Source organism: Hippichthys cyanospilos, chromosome 1 (genome assembly GCF_059441005.1).
Source record: "Hippichthys cyanospilos isolate Australia breed blue-spotted pipefish chromosome 1, RoL_Hcya_1.0, whole genome shotgun sequence".
NCBI lineage: Eukaryota > Metazoa > Chordata > Actinopteri > Syngnathiformes > Syngnathidae > Hippichthys > Hippichthys cyanospilos.
Genome location: NC_142369.1, coordinates 11,579,022 through 11,599,615, shown reverse-complemented (window position 1 = coordinate 11,599,615; position 20,594 = coordinate 11,579,022). Strand labels below are relative to the sequence as shown.

General features: G+C 37.9%; 1 protein-coding gene and 1 non-coding gene across 7 annotated transcripts; both read left to right on the top strand.

Moving 5' to 3' along the window:
* The first annotated feature begins 66 nt into the window (after window positions 1–66).
* slc39a14 (solute carrier family 39 member 14) lies at window positions 67–19,971 on the top strand. Of its 6 annotated transcripts, none has more exons than XM_088420350.1 (10): window positions 67–88; window positions 412–703; window positions 8,366–8,690; window positions 10,051–10,228; window positions 12,826–12,995; window positions 14,151–14,273; window positions 14,705–14,875; window positions 15,915–16,146; window positions 16,531–16,715; window positions 17,993–19,971. In XM_088420350.1, the coding sequence occupies exons 3-10, from the start codon at window positions 8,388–8,390 to the stop codon at window positions 18,143–18,145; spliced, it is 1,515 nt and encodes a 504-aa protein (XP_088276476.1). In that variant the 5' UTR covers window positions 67–88; window positions 412–703; window positions 8,366–8,387; the 3' UTR covers window positions 18,146–19,971. The 6 variants fall into 6 exon arrangements, with proteins under 6 accessions (XP_088276476.1, XP_088276468.1, XP_088276460.1 ...); XM_088420342.1 differs by having other exon boundaries at window positions 412–708; window positions 8,362–8,690; XM_088420334.1 differs by having other exon boundaries at window positions 68–88; window positions 8,362–8,690.
* Window positions 223–294, top strand: trnap-ugg (transfer RNA proline (anticodon UGG)). Its single transcript has one exon. It is a non-coding gene; the product is annotated as a tRNA-Pro (tRNA).
* Window positions 19,972–20,594: the final 623 nt, after the last annotated feature.

Sequence of the window (20,594 nt, the reverse complement as noted above, 5' to 3'; positions counted from 1 at the left end):
AACGCGGAGCATACGCCATATGTAGTCGGAAGTTCAAGCAGAGAAACACAAAGATGGCGTTCACGGCATGAACTCACAGTAACTGGCGGTATGGTCCTGAATTTAATTCTTAACACTGCAGCATGTGAAGTGCTGTACGTGGGCCAAATATCATCACAAAATAAACGACTTAATGCTGTACTAACTGGTATTATAAGTGTTAAAATCTGCCCGGTATAGTGTGGCTCGTTGGTCTAGGGGTATGATTCTCGCTTTGGGTGCGAGAGGTCCCGGGTTCAAATCCCGGACGAGCCCTCGTCTTTTTGTAAGACTGTTTGAAAGTGCATTCGTATTCACAAACCTTTGCGCAATTCCAATGAGTATGTGCGAAAGGTATAAATAAATTCAAATTTTTTTTTTTCCCCGGTGAAGGATGTTGCAGTACCCGAGTGAATCGCGCGGAGGCGTAGTGTGACATCACGCCGGAACACAACTCCAGCATTGTACTGTACAGTAGGCGTCTTTGGAGGATTCTGTACGTTTCATCTCAATGGGACGAAGAAGTGAGAAAATGAGGCGGCGAAATCATACCATCATTATCTGACTCATTCCCACTGCCCCGCCGTTCGCCTGTAAACTGAATGTGATATCGCCGGCGTGTCAGCGGGACGTCTGCCTTGGACTAGAGCTGACGTCAAGGCTACTCTTGTGGCAGCATCCGCGGGTAAGGTATGGAAGCTAATGACAGACTGGAAGCTAACGTACGCTACCTGCTCGCTAAAATAGCCCCTCAATGCCACCGAGTGGGCATGTTAAAAGACTATTATAAATAAAAATAGACCATAAGCAGTCGTGCTCGTAATCCTCGCAGCGACGACTCTTGAAAAGGTGTTCTTTTGAATCCATTTGAATCATTTGAACTGGCTGAACGTCAAAGTCATTACGTGGAGTAATGACTCAATTCTTTCCCGCATGTTGGAATATATATTAATCTACAATTTACTTGATTGAAAAAATGCCGCCGGTTATTATCTGTAACTTGCTTCCGAGGTAATCTTTTATTTAGTTTGTGTTCTAATAAACGTCTCAGGGATATAGTTTTGCATAGATTCAAATAACACAAATCACAAAAATTCCTTAGCCAGTCATGAGCTACAATCTGTACTCAATTAAAGTAATGTTTCTTTATGTATAATGACTCATAAAAAGTTAAAAATAGTCCTTCAATAGCAACAATGGCGCCCTGAGATATGAGCTAACTTCTTTCTCAAGCACAATTGTAACTAAAAAACAATGGGGAATCCGCTGCTTGCTCGTCAGTGTCGTAGTATTATTTGTTTTTTATTGGAGTTTAAGATTATACACTTTTACTAATTTGTTCAGCTAGTCTTTACTTTTAATTTATGAAAATACCATAATACTAACAAAAATACTATATAATTAAATATTATTTAAAAGTAACAATACCACAGTAATACAAATTAACCAATGAACTAAATAAAAACTGCTGAAATAATGTAATAAATATTGCAGTAGTCTTAGCAACGTAAATGTGTGGCTGGCCAGATTAAAAATGGCTTTATTTTGCTTATGTTATTAATGCCACAAGCAATAATTCAAATAGGTATGTTTCTATCTGTGTATTATAATCTGATGGTGACAGAAATATTGTGGTATAACTGCATCGCTGTATTAAAATTGCAGCATATTTAGGTACTGAAAAAGAGCATATATTTCCCATTTAACACAATAATTTTATTATTAAATGTAAATATTTGATTTTTGGTACAGTAAGACCCCTGTACCATGTTGGGTTTGGATAAATAAATGTTAGCATTTTTTTGTTATAATTCCTAGCAAGTCAACAGTGTCCCATTGCTAATTAGCTATTTTAAGAAAAGATTATTTTAAAAGTTTAATTTATTCAAAAATAAATTCTGCTCAAAAAGTCCTAGTGAGGTCCACAATCTAACCCAAATCCAAGCCCCTATGTTATGTTTTTTGTTTTTCCACATTTGACAGCTTCAACCTGTTCCAACTTTAAACTGTTCACTACAATTGTTTTGCCCAAATGTCTAAATTTCAGCAACAACAAATTAGATTTTTTTTTTTTTCTTCCCTTCTTGCGTTTACCTGTGGTTTCACCATTTTTGGAGCATTTTTTACTTTGTAAATTTAAATTGTTCAGCTCATCTTTAGCACTAAATCTTTTCAACATTTCAAGAAAAAAGCCCAACATTTTGAATGTATTTTCACTCCAGTTTCTATCATTTTTAACCCAATTGTAACTGTTTTCCTGAAACGATTCAGCTTATTCCTACTAAAATTGTTTCCCCCACATTTCTAAATGAAACGAGAAAAACACCATAATTCACTATCATTTAATATCTTTCCACATAATTAATTTAAACCTTGACTTTGAAACCATCAAATTGGGCATTGGTCCATGTCTAAATTGAACAAATTAGTATCCTTGTTTACCGATTTCAAAACCAGTAAGTCATTATTTTGTTTCGTACATTTAATTGTTGACACAATTAAAAACAATGTTTTCGGTTTCACGCCGTAACTACAAAAAAGCCTGCGACAAAAATGCGGTTGACAGTTTTAATGTACAGTACAGTACATCCTCAGACTCAATGGCACGTGTTGAAGAATCCCAAACTGCCATGATGAGAAATAATCTTTTTGTTTTCAGGCCCCAAATACGCAGCGCTATGTAAACAAACGGCCCAATGACCCAGTTTGATTGTTTTAATGTCAAGCGAGCGCTCAAGTCTGCATCCTGCCTTTTTACCTGTGACGGTAATGTGGAAAAACCTCTCATTTAACCATGAGTGTTCCTTTGTGGGAACAACAATGTGATTGCTGAAGCGGTTTGTGGCTAATGACAGTCCTGCTGTCGCTGACTGCAAAGTTACCCATTAATTAAGGGGGTGTGACTCAATCACCTGGAAGCCCACCAGGATAAAAATGAGATGAAGATCTGATGATGCTCTTATTTTGAGAGTTGGAGAATTCTGCGTACACTGCTGGCACCGTTTTATGTCAGCTCAGAACTTGTTTGGCAGTAAACATTCCCATCTTGAATTCAAAGTCATTTCTTGCTCACGTTTCTTTGAATTCCACACACCTAGAGTGACTCAACTGGGCACCAAACCCCAAGGTAGGATGATTCTCCTAAAAGTTATTCTTGTTTGCGGGCCAAAGTCCAATGCACTTTTGCTGAAATAACGACCTTCTCTGTAAGTAATGAAAAAAAAAACTGTTCTTGTACTATTGTAGCTTTTTTGCTAGGTAAATCTCAAAATACATTGAGCTTGATTAAAAGTACAACTTTATTTTTAATGTCATACTTCTATTGAATGATTTATCCCTATCCCCCCAAAAAACCTTTTGACCCTTTTGTGTCAATAAAAAAAATACCACCATCTTGAAAAATATATATTTTTTAATCTCCTTGAAAACTTTATTTTTGTAAGATTGCTACTTAATTCCTGTTTTATTTGGACTTCTAACAAAAAAATAGATTCATAACTGATAACAATCACAATTTCATCAATTTTTCCTAAAATAAGAAAAATGTCTTTAGAAAAATTTGAATGGTTTTAAAATTCCTATTGTTTCATTTTTTGTCTAAATGAGTATGAAAAAGGAAAAAAAAACTGAAAAGTCCCAAATGTATTTTTATCTCAAGATTGCAACGTAATTCCTGTTTATTAGTACTATCCAACATTTTAGATTCAGAAATTTGTTTTTTGTTAACAAAATTAACATTTCATCTAAAATGTTAATATATTGCAAATTATTGTTCAGGAAAAAAAAACGTTTTTATACGATTTAAAAATATTGCCTTTAAAAACCAGAATTTGTGAACAATTGGGTTATGAAACCATTGTACATACTTTACGTACACATGTATTTTTTTTTTTTAAGTGTGAATGGTTGCATTGTCGGTTTTCTCAGCCACCTGCTTCAGATGCTAACTGAGCTGAAGAAATGGTTCTTTTTTAATAATAGGCAATATAGAGACTTTTTTTTTTTCTCACCACCCGACACTGAGACTTGTTAAGGTTGAGGTTGGCTGCGTGCTTTCCCCTCAAATTGTTGTGGAGTTCTTTAAGTCCCGTATCTGAACGGTGACGACTATCTGTCTGCCCTCAGCGTTTGTTTTATTGTCTGCACCGATCCAAACAGGCCTTGGACTCTGGAACGGTCATATGCGAGCGGACACCCTGACTGCACTTCTGACATTCATGTCATGTGCTGTCATCATTGTTGTTGACTCAGCGGTGATTCAAAAAGTAAAGAGCTGCTTTTATTTTCTTAACTCTTTTAATGCCAGTGACGTATTTTCACGTTTTTTAAGAGTCCACAGATTCAATCCCAATAAATATCCATTTAATACTTAAGTATCTGTAAATTAAGGTCCTCAGTAATATACTGAAGTATCAATTTACTACTTACGAGTTAGAGTTTTCTTATTATCATAAGATAACAGTTGAACTTTTTTTTCTACTTTTTTTTTCTTTTGCTTAGGAGGCACTGCAGGCTAGGTTTCCTCATGGGAAATGCAGTCTTTCTTCAGGCAAAGCACTACTGCTTTTGTCCATATGGTGGTGCCATAATCAACAAAAAAACTTCTTAAGTCTTTTTTTTTAGGTTTAATTTAGGTCAAGTTCAATTAAGTTTAATTGTTGTTGGCATGTTGGAGTGTCGTCACCGTTTAGAGACTCGTCTCCCTCTTCCTTTGTCTGCTAGGAAAGGAAAGCTAAAAAGGCAGCTAATTAACTTCAAAGAGCCAGCTTGTTGACTCTACAAGCCAGCAACTAACCACACCATGTCCTTTTTGTAAGTCTCATCAAAAAAATAAAAGAAAAAGGTAATTACTGGTGGCAGACATGATTAACACTAACTGAAACCTTGACTTTTTAAAATTATAGTAAATCGACAAACCAGTTATCGACCCTTGTCCATGCAACCCTCGTTCCTTGTTTACCTTCTGACTTATTTAAACAAAAGGAAAAAACACCGGAGGCTCAACGCTAAATGTTTTCATGTGCAAATAAACAAGTCAAGTATAACTAAGCTTCATCGTGTTTAACGTAGACTAACACACGGTCAGTTTGCTTTCAATTAATTTAAGGAAGCCTGTTAAGGTAGCAAGGAGTCAATCTTGGCCCAGAACAACAATTGGTTGGTAGTTGATTGAAACATCCTCACCACCACTTCATTAAAACAAAAAAATGTTGTTTGCTAAAGTAAAAATAGGTTTTAACTAACACGTTGCATTGTTAGAATTCCCCACAATTGACAAAAGTCAAAAACACGGTTAGGAAGCAAAGTGAGCATAACTTTCAAGACAACGACTTGCACTAATTCTCTACCATTGACTAAAGAATTATATTCTGCTTTACTGTGACACTTAGTTCACATAGCAGTTTGCACTGATAAAACTCCCAACAACTCACAAAGGAAATCCTTAAAATGATACTTAACATATTTATCCTTTTTTCCGCTGTAGAAAAGGAACATTTTATCAATAATTATTATTTCCTAACCATAATTTTTATTTCAGTTTTTTAAAAACATATTTTGTAATTCACTGTTGACTGAAAACTGCATCACCTGTAGCCAGGGCTCACGTAGTAGACAATCACGGTCGTTACCTGAACCCTGAACATGTGATGTCACTTTCAGTCAACAGCAGATGTGTTTATAAAGACATTAAAACTCAAACAGGTATATGAAAAATAATAACACAATCAAGTTATTTAGAAATGGAAGGGTACCAATGCCAAGTGGAGATATTGGGCCTTTTTTCAAGGTAACTCACGATGGCACGGTGGACCAAACATGCCTAATTTTAATTATACACCAAATAAAGTAATGTTTTACTAAAAAAAATGACTAAATAAGTAACATTAAAGTGTATGATGACGTCCTGTTCCAAGTGGAGGAGTTCAAATGTCTCGGGGTTTTATTCACAATTCAGGGCAGGACAAAGCGGGAGATCGACAGGCGTATCGGCGCAATCTCGCAAGTCGATTAATCGATTAGATTTTGATTTATTTTTGACTGCTCTAGCACTGATCAAATAATCTGATATTGAAAAAAAAGGCTTAAAATCACTTAGCAAAGACTGTACCATTCAATTTTATGACCGCCTGGTTGAGGTATCACTTGACTTACATAACTATATTCTTTGATCATATGCAAGTCAAAAACAACTACGTTTTCTGGCAACGAGTTTTAGCCCCCAACTCATGAAGTTCGAGTTGGCGTATGTGAGAGCAGAACCCAACTTACACTGATCAAGTTAACCCTCAATTGACCCCAACAATCAATATTTAATGAATCATGCCTGTCCTGGTCATGCAGAACATCTGTAGCCAGTAGCATGTCTTGCCAGACTTTTATTAACTTTGTATTCATTTCAATCAGTTTGATGAGCTGAAGACCAAAATGCTTTCTGTTTGTCATCGCACGATGTGCACCCGCACCGAGTAGTCACAACGGCAGCACGTCACTAAAGAAAAGCCAAGCCCCAAAAATGCAAAGTGCATCCGAGTGCTCTATAAATGTCCTTGAAATGGCCAAGGAATGCTCCAGTGTGGTTTCAGAGGAGGAGCTTTGACTCAGTGCTTAACATCGATGTCTGAGCCAAGCGGCCAGTAGTTGTACTCCTTCGGCCGACATCCTCGCCGACTTTCCGGTGAGTGCCTGTTACCTTTTTCCTGCGTTCCACCTGGTTCGGCGGTAAGACCACACCCTCGTCCAGGGTGAGGCACTCGCCTGTTACTGAACGAGCCTATTTGTCACACGTGAATCAATGTTTCACGTGTTTGAAGTGAGCGTATGTATGTGTGCTCGGTGTATATTATGGTTTGGCCTGCAGCCAAAATGTGTGAGAGGGCGCTTGTGAAGCGGTGTCGTCTTTGGAAACATCAACAATGATTCCTCCCACCCATGTCACTCACGTCATGCTGTCAAGTGCAGGAATGCAATGAGAAGGGTAGTACAGCACTCAGATTATCAGGTCTGAGTGTTGAGTTTGGAATATTCCTGTAGTACTTCATTACTGGGCTGAATTGATTTGGTTCACTGACTCATGGTTCGCAACGCCGATTTGATGATTTGGTTTGCACCGAGTAAACATCAGAGACTGAGCCGATTTTGGTGAACAGATTCTGAGGAAACACAATAGTGGTGCTGCAATTTATGATTTTAGTAATCCCTTCATCTGTCGATGAATTGAAGAGAAAAAAAAATCCATCCCTTTATTCAAAAAAAGGATAGTTTTTTCAAATTGATAGTTGAGAAACCATGATTCAGTTAATGCTTGTAAAATGTTGGAAATTGGCATAAATGTTGATCTTTGTTTTCCAAAGTAAAAGCAAATGTTTTATTTTGAAGCATAAAGACGATCAGCTTGTCTTCATGGATGTTGACAGAGATCGAAGAATAGTTTGATTTGGACAATTTTAAATAAAAAAAAGTGCATAGTACACATAAATATGTGGACACCAACACAATTTGCAAATGCTAGCTAGCTAGTTAGCATTCACGATTAGTAGCAATTACCATTTAATGTCAACTTAACTACCCTTTTGTTCACACAGACAAAATGTTATGTGTACATTACACAAGTTCATAGTGTCCAAGTAATTTTCAGTTGTTTCTTTAACAATATTCCATGTGTAAACTTTAGTGGAGCTGCCTGTTAGCTACAATGAGGTTTGAGAAAAGAAAAAGTCCCGTTTTTTATTTTTGTCTTCTTGACGAGCAGACTGGGCTTTTTTTGTTTTGACTGCCCCCCCCTACAGGTTATAATTTGAACACCTAAAACTGAGCCATTAGAAACCATTTGTGACAAGTTATGTCGTCAGATAATACAGTCTTAGTGCTTTTTGGGAAGTATTTGCTTTATTTTGGGAAGCGCTATGTGATAATACTGTATTGTCTTTAATGAAACATGCTAACAACTAAATCAGAGATAGTCTTTGTGACATTTTTTTTTTCTTCTTAAGTACTGCTGTGATATGCCTTTTCCACCTTGCAATAATTTAAGATTTTTTTTGTGACTTCTTTTTTAATTGGAGATTATCCCATACTTGTGTTATCGCCTGCATACATCTTCAAGATAGGTCTGTGTAGAAAACTGTGGTGCAAACATTGTTCCAGTGAAGCTTTGAGGCGGATATATTTAGCTGATCTATTTTTAAAGTTTACTACCTTACTTGGTCAACTTTATTTTCCCCCTGTCCTAATGGTCAAAACCTCGAAAATTTGTTTTGGAAAATTATTACCACACAATCAACAAAGGAAAACTGTTGTCATTTATTGTGCAAACTTTTCTACCCTTCCCTTTCTTATCGGCAGATAGTAGTCCAACCAGCGCAGAAGCCATGTTGATTTGCTGCCGCCATGACCTCACACCTTCCGGCGCCCTCCGATCACTCGCCGTCTTTGCCCTGGCTTTCATCTTGCTGCTCTGTCAAGTAGCTGCACAGGAAAATGTTAAGAGCCCCTCCCCAGCTCAGGTTCTGAAGGACCTGCTGGCCCGTCATGGCGACAACAGCACCATCACTGTGCCACAGCTGCGCTCCCTACTGGCCCTTCTCAGCCAGGGTCAAGGCAACGCTGAAGCCGATGCAGTACGCCATGATGTGACCACCACAACCTTGCCACCCAAACTGAACAAGTCTAAGGTGAGAGGAAAGGAGAAGTAGGTGGTTCCTAAACAACCTAAGTTCATGAGTCAAAATTTGTTTTGCTGTAGGGCTAAAAGTCACAGATATTTTAATACAGCGGGCCCCCGTGTTAGGAGATTCATCTGTTCCGCGGTTGGGATCGTAAGGCAAATTCACCGTATGGCGGGCAATCCAAACCTATGTTAAAAAGCTAATGCGATTAGAACCCCAGGTAAAAATATCAAAATTGTACATACATAATTAAAATTGGTACCAAAATAGTATCGTAAGTGCTATGTATATACTGTATAATATACATGTATACATTTAGAACACATCATAAATAAAAAAATATAGAAAGGATTTATTTACCATTGATTGGCGCTTGTTATGCCCATATTCCCTAGTTCTTGATTATCTACAGCATAGTTTCCATATAAATCATCTTCTTTCTCTCTTTAACATCACTAGCAATCTTGGGAACCCTGGCTAACCCATTCAAGTTTGAATTAAGCAGTAAAATGCACTATAAATACGATTTTGTAACCACTCACGGCAGAACATAGCTTTACCATTCCGCCATTTTGAAACGAGTGTGGCCGACCAATAGCAGACCAGCATCTCTGTGAGGAGACGCCGACCAATATCAGACCAGCATTGTAGTGACTCATTGCATGGAGGCAGTTAGACCGCAACAGAAAATAAGTGCAATTACCTAAAAACGCCTGCAGATGGGGACCAAACCACACAGCTACAGCCAACCCCCTAGGGTCATGATAGTGTTTTTTTTGTCACAAAGCCGGGAAAATACCGTAAAGAGGGGATGAAAACACTCAGTATTCCACATCGCAACATGAAAAAAACGTAAGCCAGGGACGCTGTAACCCGGGGGTCCACTGTACTGGTAATCAGTATCTGTTGATTCTTGTGTCAATTGATAAATCTGTTAAAAAAAAATTAATTTTCACCAAAAGCACATCTGATTTGGATTATAGGGACTCACTGCAGAGTCTGTAGTGTTCTTACGGTTAACTGACTCACTCAAGCACTGTTAAACTGATGATTTGATTAATTGTATTCAATTCTGTATAAAAATCACCGGAATCAGCACAAACATGGTGGGCCACTCCTTAAAAAAGCTGTCTTAAGACTTCACTGGAAGAAACACAGGCCACTGCATATTTCTCCGGCTTAATGTCATAGAGGATTGCCAGGTTCACCCTATGAGTTTCAGTCTTTAATGCACTGCCAAGAACACAAAATGATCAGGTAGAAGGTCAATCTCAGTTCACATGACTAAAGGTGCTGTTATATTACCATTTTGTAACCATCCCTTACAGTAACTGTATTTATTTATTTGTTTATTTGCATTTTCCAGTGCTTGCCAGAGGACACGTTGGCCATCTACAGCATGGGCGAGCAGTCTCGTCTGGACGGGCGGGGCTTGCAGGAGTTGTGCCCCACCATGTTGCAGCAGTTGGATGCCGGCGCGTGCCGTGCCCACAATCGAGACGAGCTAAGCAGTGACATCTCGCCGAGGCCGACTGATGCTGAAGGTACAACATTTATAACAACAGTTTTTTATATCAGGGGCTAGGCCTTTTCCTAAGAGCACTGATAAGTGACAGTAAGATGGGATACAACAATGCTTTCATTGAGAGTTACTTGAACATCAAATGTAACATGGATATATATATATATATATATATATATATATATATATATATATATATATATATATATATATATATATATATATATATATATATATATATATATATATATATATATATATATATAGTTGTATAGTTATAAAAATAAATGTTAATTGCAGCACTAATATATACATATAATCTGTGTGTGTGTGTGTGTGTGTGTGGGGAGGGGGGTCTAATAGTTGAAAGAAAAAGCAAATACAGTAGGTGCAATGTTTTTCATTGGACAGTTACTATAGTATTTCTTGTTTCTGTTTCAATTGTGTTCCCTAAGGTCTCCCATACTTCTAAAAGTCATGCACGTTTCTTTAAAAAAATATGTCAAAAAATTTTATTATTATTTTTACTACAAAAATATAAGAAGCTGTTCTGTGATGTTTCCTCTTGTGCAGTGACAATATTAAGTCCCTTGTTGTCTCTTGATGGCAACAACATAATATGCCATTTCATGTTTGGTGTCATCTTTTGAGTTTTATTTCATAAGATATATGGATTATTTTCACTGAACGACGACACAATCAGCCCTGACACCTGGTCTGATATGAGTTTTTGTTCCTCTAGGTCACACTGAAAACTTGCAGCGGCTCATTGTCTAATGTGTTATTTGTTGCACAGATTCTCCTTATCTAACTCTTTTCACAGGCTGTAACTAACATGACCCAGTGTATGTAGTTTGTGTTGATAATTGAATACCTTAATGCAACCACTCCCACCCCCTACCTCCTTCCCCAGTTTGGGGCTTTTCCTTCCTGAGCGTGTCTGTGGTGAATGTCTTCGCCCTCACCGGAGTCTTCATGGTGCCTGCGATGAAGACGCGCTACATGAAACACATCTTCCAATTTTTCATCGCGCTCGCCGTTGGCACGCTCTACTCCACCGCCGTCCTGCAGCTGCTGCCGGAGGTTTGATGTCCTGACGCCCTTTCCAACCCTGTTCACTTGCATCCCACCTTACGCGGCTAAGTCACAAATGCTCGGAGAGCTTCCCGCAAATAGTTGAGCACACTCCTTCACCTTACCTCAGGCCTCGCTTTTTCCTTCCTGTCTTTGTTGAGTGGCTTGGCTTGCTGCACGGGTTTCTCTTTATCCTGCTAATTCATCCATCCATCCACCATTGTGTGGAAAAAACATTGGGCTCTTCATTTGGGCATGAATGGAAGTTTGTCTGCTTTTCTTGAGTAATTAGGGTTAATTCCCCCCACCCCCCCTCTTTTTTTTTCGACAGGGCCTAAGGCCAGAGCATGGTGCAACACCTGAATGGACAAAAGAATCACTGTCCATATGTGTATATGTGTGTGTGTGTGCTAGTAGACCCTTTTACACACTTTTACAAATTGGCCAATTGAATATTTTACAGAGTGGGATTTGTTAGTCTGCACGTTTCATGCAGAAACTAGCTAGGGGTTTTACAAACCTTTTTTGTTTTCTACAGGTTAGCAGATGAAACATCTAGTCCCTTGGTCGGTGGTCCTGTAATATATTATTTTTTAGGCAAGCACCAGCTAAACGGTGCAAAGCATTTTTGGAAGAAAAAATATACTTAATAAAGAGTGCTGTGCCATCCATGCCTGAGTTATTAAGATTTGGAACTACATTTGTAGTGGTACCTATAGGTGTATTTAATTTAATTTAATTTAATTCAGCAAATCCAGAAGCTAGATCATGTCACACCTGTTTTATTTCTCTGGCTCGATTGCCAGAAAATTGCATCACAATTGACAATGAGCATTTGCAATAAACTTAACAAAATATAGGCATACAACATTTTGCAAATAATTCTTGGACAATTTAGCAGTAAATTAATTGGTGTTCAATTAACTTGCTCTTAATTTGAAAAGAAAAATGTACTGTTCCTGTCAGATATTCACAAGCATTACATTTGCCATCTACAGAAACCCTGTTATAATCTACCACATTTGAGAATCTCTGATCTAGTTGACACGTTGATGTTTGCGCATGCATATACCTCACTGAAATCAACAGGTGGTTGGTCAATGCAGCGGTGCCTCAAGCGTGTGGGAATATGTTCCTGAACATGAGATTGATAACAGGATGACAAACAAAATCTGCAAGTCCACACTCAAATAACCTGTTTGGAAGGGCCTCCTAATGCTAGTTGATGACCAGTTTAAATTTTCACTTCACCTAATTTGCCTCTGACTTGCAGTGTGAACTGGGCTAGTCCCTGTATGTATGTGTGTTTAATTTCCACTTGATTTTCTTCTGTAACAACGAAAATGAGCACAGTCGAAACATGGAATTGGAGGTGCGCAATAAGGCTGCTGCGTCTTTGAGGAAGTCGAGATTCACCGCCACTGTTCTTCTTGTGGTTCATCCGATTCAATCGTTTAACTCATCCCACTAACAACCTCTCTGTCTTTCTCCACTCCCACCTTTCCCTCCCTCCATCTCCTCTCCCCTTCTCTGGTCACCGTTCAGTGTGGGGCTATGGGTTCCTGTGTGTGACTCTCATCTCGCTGTGCTCGCTGGTGGGGGCCAGCGTGGTGCCCTTCATGAAGAAAACCTTTTACAAGCGTCTGCTGCTCTACTTCATTGCGCTGGCCATCGGCACGCTCTACTCAAACGCCCTATTCCAGCTCATCCCAGAGGTAGTCGATTGCCCGAACCTAACAAGGCCTTGTCAGCATTAACCTAAAAATACAGCAAGTTATAGCCTGACTAATTAATTGGCCAGCCGATTTAATTGGGCAGTTGTGGCCCTTCAAACAAAACTAAATAATAGATAAAAAAAATAATTGGCCAAATGGTCGATATTACCTTTACGTACTCCAACCTTTTGCAATAATTGCATGCAAGTAACACTGGTCTCATTAACACGCGTGAATCCATCCAATGACCTTGCATCCGTAAATACATGTTCTGAAATTTATTGATAAGCTCATGCTGTGGACCTGTCATTAAGCACAAATTACAGTGTTCCCTCATTACTTCCTGCTTCATCTTTTGTGTCCTGTGTGCTTCGCACATTTATTATTGTGGAGAGACGTGCTGTGAAAGTTCCCTGCATGCCAAACAGATGAGTTAACTGTAAATGCACATGCCACAGGCACTCCTCGGACATCGACCTACAGAGATTTACATAAATCTTAAATTATGAAACCTTATACAGTAACTGTACTGTTATCCTTTTCCGTTTCTACCCCTTGGCTGTAGTCGGGGAACACAGAGGGCCAGAGTTGCTCCTGGGGTAACGACACTCAAACGTCAAACTAGAGTGGAGCCTGTAGCTGACCAAACATGATAACAAGCAGAGTTGACACTTGAAATTCCTACTTTGGTCCTACTTCGCAGATTTCACTTTTCACAGTTTTTTTCGACCCCCATTAACTGTGAAGAATGAGGGAACACTGTAAGTCTTAATTTTGCAGGCAATAATTTGTTGAGCAATGCGAGGACATTGGGCAAAGAATTGACCTGGATTCAACACACAACCTAAAGACAGAGTTTGTTTAAATATTGTCATACGTATTGCAAAATGAAATGAGCATAAAAACTAACACAAATGACAAGAATGAATATCCTTATAACTTGTTCTTTTCTATAAGAGCCAAAAATAGTTATTTTGAGGAGTGGAGCCATTATTTAGCCACACTAGCCTGCAAGTTAGCTTAGTGCCCAGTAGTTCCCACGACAGTAGCAGTCATGAAAGTTTTTATACATCACTCTTGACCCATGTTTTTGTGTTAGCAAAGGTTGTGCTTGAAGCTATATAAATACTGTATATTTTTCTTCCGCCATGTCAGGCCTTTGGCTTTGACCCGCTGGTCGACTTCTACGTGTCAAAGTCTGCTGTGGTGTTTGGAGGCTTTTACCTGTTCTTCTTCACTGAGAAGATCCTTAAAGTACTCCTCAAGCAGAAGCACACTGTGAGTGACATTAAATTATAATTACTGGGGAATATAAAATAGAGTGCCTTTATTGTAATTTTATACACACAATTAACGCACAATGGGCACATTATTTAGACAGATTTGTGTGACAAATGCACTTGTCACTCAAGAGTTATGTAAGGAGTATATCTGAATCAAACCATACCAATTGATATGATATATAGAGAAAAATAATCCAGAGTTGTGCAACAGTACATTTTTCCTTGCAAGACTACATTGGATTTTATAATTTTATCGGGCCTAGAAATATCCCACATAAAATAATCTACCTATGCATTCACTTTGGGGGGGAAAAAAGTCAGTCTACAGTAGACAAAAGTCACACTTTAAGAGCGTGTTGGTTAAATAATCCATATTTTAATGGAGGTTCTTCTCTTAACTGAAGACTGTCTGTCTGTCCGCCAAAGGGTCATGGTCACAGCCATTACTCCAGCGCCAAACACTACTCTGGACCTGACGGAGATATGGAGGAAGGGGAGAAGTTGCAGCAGAACGGGGAAGTGAGCGGCGGCCATGTTGTGGGAAAAATGGACGCTGGCGAGGGCGAGCTCATGCTACGACACTCACAGACCCAGCAGGTACCGCTTCAAAGTCTACACCAGTTTTTTTTTTTCGCATTTAGGACTCACACAAGCATTTGAGCTTCCTCTCATAGAACACAGAGTGCATGTTCTTTGAGCGTGAGGATGACATAATCCAGACTGACTCCTAAAATGAGTCCATTTCAAACACTCTAGACTCTAAAGACTAAAAATTATACAATCAGGATTCACTCCTACAATGATTGTAGATACAATAATCCAGTCACTCCTGGAAAGACTAAAAATGATAATAACAGGTTTCACACTTACAAAGATTGTAGGTAAAATAATTCAGTCACCCCTTTAAAGACTGTGTCCAAAATAATTTAAAATCACATCTTGAGAAAGCATAAAACTAAGAAACCAGTGTGGCTTGATTGATTGGTTTATTTTAAAGAAGGGCAGTGTAATTTACCAAAACATGATAAACATGGTTTCATAAAAATGCCAAAAGGCTAATTTTCATCATTTATTTACCAGAGTATCAGCAAAACATAGACGAAATAGTTGCGAGTCACTCCGAGAAAGAATGTTGGCAAAATATTTTTGTCACTTCTAAAAAGAATGTAAAATCATGCTTTGGAGAAAGTGTTTACAAAATCATTCAAAAGTTGCGTATTGGAAATCTGTTGTAAAAATAATCCCGTGTGATTTACAGAAAATGTAGAGAAGACAAATTGTAATCTAAGATTCATTTTTTATAATGGACAGCATGCAGTGACATTGATCGCAATGGAAAATATGGCTGCACCTGATTTAGCGAGTGCTGCACCTGATTTAGCGAGTCGCGACTTTCAATCTGTAGTCCATACATAAAACCAGAAGACACAATAAAGAACAACAATGACACATGAAACTGCCATCATATACAGTACACATCTTATAAATCATACAGACGCCGTATAAAATACATTTCCAATAAAAAGTGCAGGGTAAAAAGTTCATATTCTGAGTGAGTGTGTAAAATGGAAAATGTAATTTTATATAATAATTAATCTAGTCATTTCCTAAAAAAAAGTGTATTTTTAAATTCTAGGATCTGCAGAGTGTGGAGGGCGGCGGGCATGCCAGCAGGAGCGGCGGCTGCCATTGGCTAAAGGGAACGTCATACTCTGACATCGGCACACTGGCCTGGATGATCACGCTGAGTGACGGCTTGCACAACTTCATCGACGGCCTGGCCATCGGCGCCTCCTTCACCGCTTCCGTCTTTCAAGGCATCAGCACCTCAGTGGCCATCTTGTGCGAGGAGTTCCCTCACGAGCTGGGTCAGTATTGAGTCCATCGCTGTTTTATTTGTATACATTTTGAGGAATTTAAACAAAGGTTGTATACGTTTAAACAAAAAATACAGACTATATATTGCATTATAACAGTAGTCATGAAACTCTTGATTTGCGTCTGCATGACTGTAATGTATTGCCCCCTATTGGCCAAGTGGCTTCAACTCATGTCACCAGGAACTCAAGGAAAGCATGAACCTTTCAAAATTCTAACACTGCCTACTTCAAAATCCCCCGCTTTTTGTCGATTTTTTTTTCAGTGCTAACTCATCTTTTTGTGATCGGACAAACTGTAAACTGCATCTAAATCGGACAAACTTCTATCAATTCATTCTTCCTCCTCTCTTCCGAATGACCCGCATCCTCCAGGCGACTTTGTCATCCTGCTGAACGCCGGTATGACCATCCAGCAGGCGCTCTTTTTCAACTTTGTGTCGGCCTGCTGTTGCTACCTGGGAATGGGCTTTGGCATCCTGGCTGGAAACAGCTTCTCACCCAACTGGATCTTTGCCCTAGCGGGAGGCATGTTCCTGTACATATCTCTGGCGGACATGGTCAGTGCCTGGTTCACTGATTTTTATCATTATTTCTGCTCCCTGCTGATGCAATAATCAAGTCAGTGCCAAAAAGAACTTCAATGAAATGAATCCATCCATCCATTTTCTGAAGCTCGTATCCTCATCAAATATAGTTAATCGTCAGATCTTTTTCTGTATTGAGTCTATTTCTACTTTATGCATCCGTGGATGCACTAAATCACTTTTTGTTCCAAAAACGATTGTTGAATGCTCCTTTGTTTATAGGCGAGCGCGCCTTCCGTCCATGGAGGTTGACAATATAGCAAGCCGGGATTTAGCGAAAACGTTTTGAAATGCCTCGTATGTAACAATGTCATGGAAATAATGTAACGTTTTGATCTCTTCTCAATGTCGTCATTTCGTGCACCATTATAAAATGATGACACAATCACAATCATTGTTGAAGTGACTTAAGGTGTTTCTTTTGGACTACGTTGAACGCAGAAAAAAGTGTTTGAACCATTAGAGCATTTTCAATGGGTTTAAGATATTTTGTATTCCATGAATCCAAAAAAAATCTTTGAACCGCAAAAGCATTTTCAGTGCTATGCTACTATGATAAAATATCAATAAACTCTCGTTTCACGCCACGCAGATAGCAAATAATCTTGTGATGCACAATCTGTAATTTAATTTCCTATTTGGGTATTGTCATTACAACAACACATACACGCACATACACAAGTAGCAAAAATGAAACAAGCAACTTTTGGCAGATGATGCCTCAGGAGATGAGATGTAAGCTTAATGGATCTTCAAAGTTGTTTTGGACTTAAGGTCAAAATGGCCATTTTTGCCCAATTTTGTTTAGAGGTCAAATTTCCTCAGCATTTAAGTGCATAAAATCTTTGATGATGTCCTTACCTGCTATTGGAATATATTTTTCAGTGGCCTTTGTTTTCATCAAGTCTGGTTGTTATATGCTCAAATGTCACAAATGATTTTAAATGGAATTTAGTGTATAAACAGAATATATGAAAAACAAAATGTTCATTTTTTGACCAATTTTGAACCTTTTGCCAGAGTAAATATTTTATCATATGTGGAAAGAGCATAAACAAAACACGTAAGCACATTGGAGAACTTATCCATACGGATTTTTTTTAAAGTTGATTAATTTCTGATAACCGATTAATCATCAAATGAATGATTTATTTATTTTTAATCTCATAATGCTTACAACAACTAGGACATGAATGAGAAAAACATTTGAGTCGTTTCCAACCCTGTGTCCTGTTTTTTTTCCCTCACAGTTCCCGGAGATGAACGAGGTGAGTCGTGAGGAGGAGGACGCCGGCGGCAGCAGCTTCCTGCTGACGTTCGCCATCCAAAACGCCGGCCTGCTGACAGGCTTTGGCATCATGCTGCTGCTGACCACCTACTCCGGACACATCCAGCTCGGTTAGCCGCCATTTTGCTTCCTGGATGTCGTGTGACCGAGTGACTGTCGATGGCAAGGAGCCTTCAGGAAGTGATGGGAGCTAACGGGCTGGTTACTGCGGCGTTCTTCTTGGGTTTTGGCTCCTAAAGCAAGCAAGCAGGTGTTTTTTTTTTTTTTTTTTTTTTTTTAAAGCTCCAGTAAACCTGTTCGTTTTTCAGCAACTACCAGATAGGATAATGAATCTGCAACTGTGCCGACAACATTGTAGTTATTTAAAAAAAAAAAAAAAAAAGCTCAGCTTGTTGATTTAAAGTGACGTTGCCGACCAAAGATTAGAATATTTTCTCCTCATTGCTTATTTGTACTTGTTTAGTTTGTTTTTAAATTAAAAGTTAAACAGCGTAGCGGCTAACGCTAATTGCAGTAGCAACTTGTTTGGATGTTGTTCTCAGTTATTACTGAGAACGACTATTAGTTATTGTGTGTGTGTTTGTGTGTGTGTGTGTGTGTGTGTGTGTGTGTGTCTTCACTGGCAGTATGTAGACCAAAATTAAGTAGATATATCAATTGAAATCCAAATTCATTGAAATTTAGGCCATAAATGACTTCTCCAACCCTAACCCTTGATTAATTATTTTACCAATCAAATTGTTGGACAACTTCATTTAAACCTAACCCTTTTTTTCATCGTTGTAGTAAAAAAAAAAAAAAGGGATAGTATTGTTACATAAATAAAAGGCACAATTTAACTACAGCTAATATGACTTAATGTATTTAATTTATATTTATAATTCAGCATCAATGAATTAATTTGTGATTCATTCATCATCGAAAAATCACATCCTCATCTCCCGAGTTCATAGATATTGTGATTTTGATTTAAAACAATACTCAAGAAAAATATAATTGTACATGTAGGCCAGCTACTGTATTTGTCTTAGAAACAATGGCTTTACATTTATTTAATTTTGCCACCAAAAAACAATGTATTTAATGGACTTGGACTTGATGTGAAGATACACACACTTTTGTTATGTTTATGTAATTTTTTTTCCCGTGTTTGTTTACTGGGCTGTGTGCTTGAGATGGTTTTCCAGAGTTACAGATGCTGTTACGCACAGTACTTTAGCTGCAGCATCATGTATTTGATATCACATCAAAGTAATGCAGTATGACTTTTCTGTGCGCCGGACGATATGCATTTTTTAAAAGATGATTCTGATATTTGATTAAATAAAATTTCATTCATTTTCCAATCATTGTAAAAAAAAAAAAAAACAAGGTAAAAAATAACTCCTGTTTCGGTATCTCAATGCTTACAGCAATAAAGATATTAAATACAGGCAAAACATTTTTTTTTGACAATACTGTAGTTTGTTCTGTACTGTTTAACTGCAACGAAAACGTTTTATTTTGCCCTCTGATTTAAATCGTGGAAAGTGTCATTAAGATGGAAAATGGATTTTGAGCTCAGCTCTGTTGTTGCTGCTGCTCGACACTGAAAATGTACACGGGAGATTATTTATTGATTCTTTTATGCTTTTTTTTATGCCTACCATGACAGCTGGACATTCTCAATTTTTTTGGAACAGTGAAAATCAATGTGTGTAAGTGGGCGTGCGTCACACTTGGATTGTGTTACTGTGAATTCCAGTCAACTGGATTGATCGTTCGCATTTGTAATTATGTGAACTGCTAGAAGGCACCAGATCTTGTTGGTGCCCCCCACCCCACCCCATTCTTTATCTGTTTTTATATCATATATAAAGAAAAATCTTTTTCCAAGAAAATCAAGATTGTGTGCTATTTATGCCAACTTTATACTTGACCAATAAAAGATTTTTCCATGAATGTGTCTGATTTATTACAATGTTTTCTTTATCTCAAATATACATCCATCCATTGTCTAGAGTCACTTTATAAAGACAAACATGCATTTTTTTTCGATATATAACTGAGATCATTCATGAAATAATAATGAAGGTAGACAAGCAATTTAAATCTTCAAAACGTTTGTGCCAAAAACAGTAATTCTGTGTTTTTATGTATTTGAATTTTGAAAATAAAAGAAAAATGCAAACATGTCACTTTATGTAAAAGGTTGATGACAACTTGTTTTCATTATATAAGAGTAGATTGTAATGTTCGTTTTTTTATAGTTAAATTTTACAATTGTTTTTTTTTAAATGCATGACATGCCACTTATGTAGAATATCAGATACATTTTTCTGTATCTATAAACACTAATTTTTTTAATGTACAAAGCATTTCAGTATTAGGTTTTTGCCAGTTTTGCATTTGTGATTCTTAAAATTGATGTCTTTATGCATCCATGGAGAAAAAATACTAATTATTTTCCCAGTTGATTTCCCCCATTTACCCAATCAACGCATGCTCTCTTATGTTCACTAGAGGGCGGTAAGCAAACAAGATTTCATGTGTTGCCACTCATTTTTTCAGCGAACAAACTTAGA

Bases quoted from the DNA above. Each gene is read 5' to 3' on its own strand.
- slc39a14 (XM_088420317.1), top strand. From the start codon at position 3,025: ATGTCAGCTCAGAACTTGTTTGGCAGTAAACATTCCCATCTTGAATTC. The intron at 12,996-14,150 runs GTAGTCGATTGC...CCGCCATGTCAG, and splicing joins TATTCCAGCTCATCCCAGAG to GCCTTTGGCTTTGACCCGCT. The intron at 14,876-15,914 runs GTACCGCTTCAA...TTTAAATTCTAG, and splicing joins GACACTCACAGACCCAGCAG to GATCTGCAGAGTGTGGAGGG.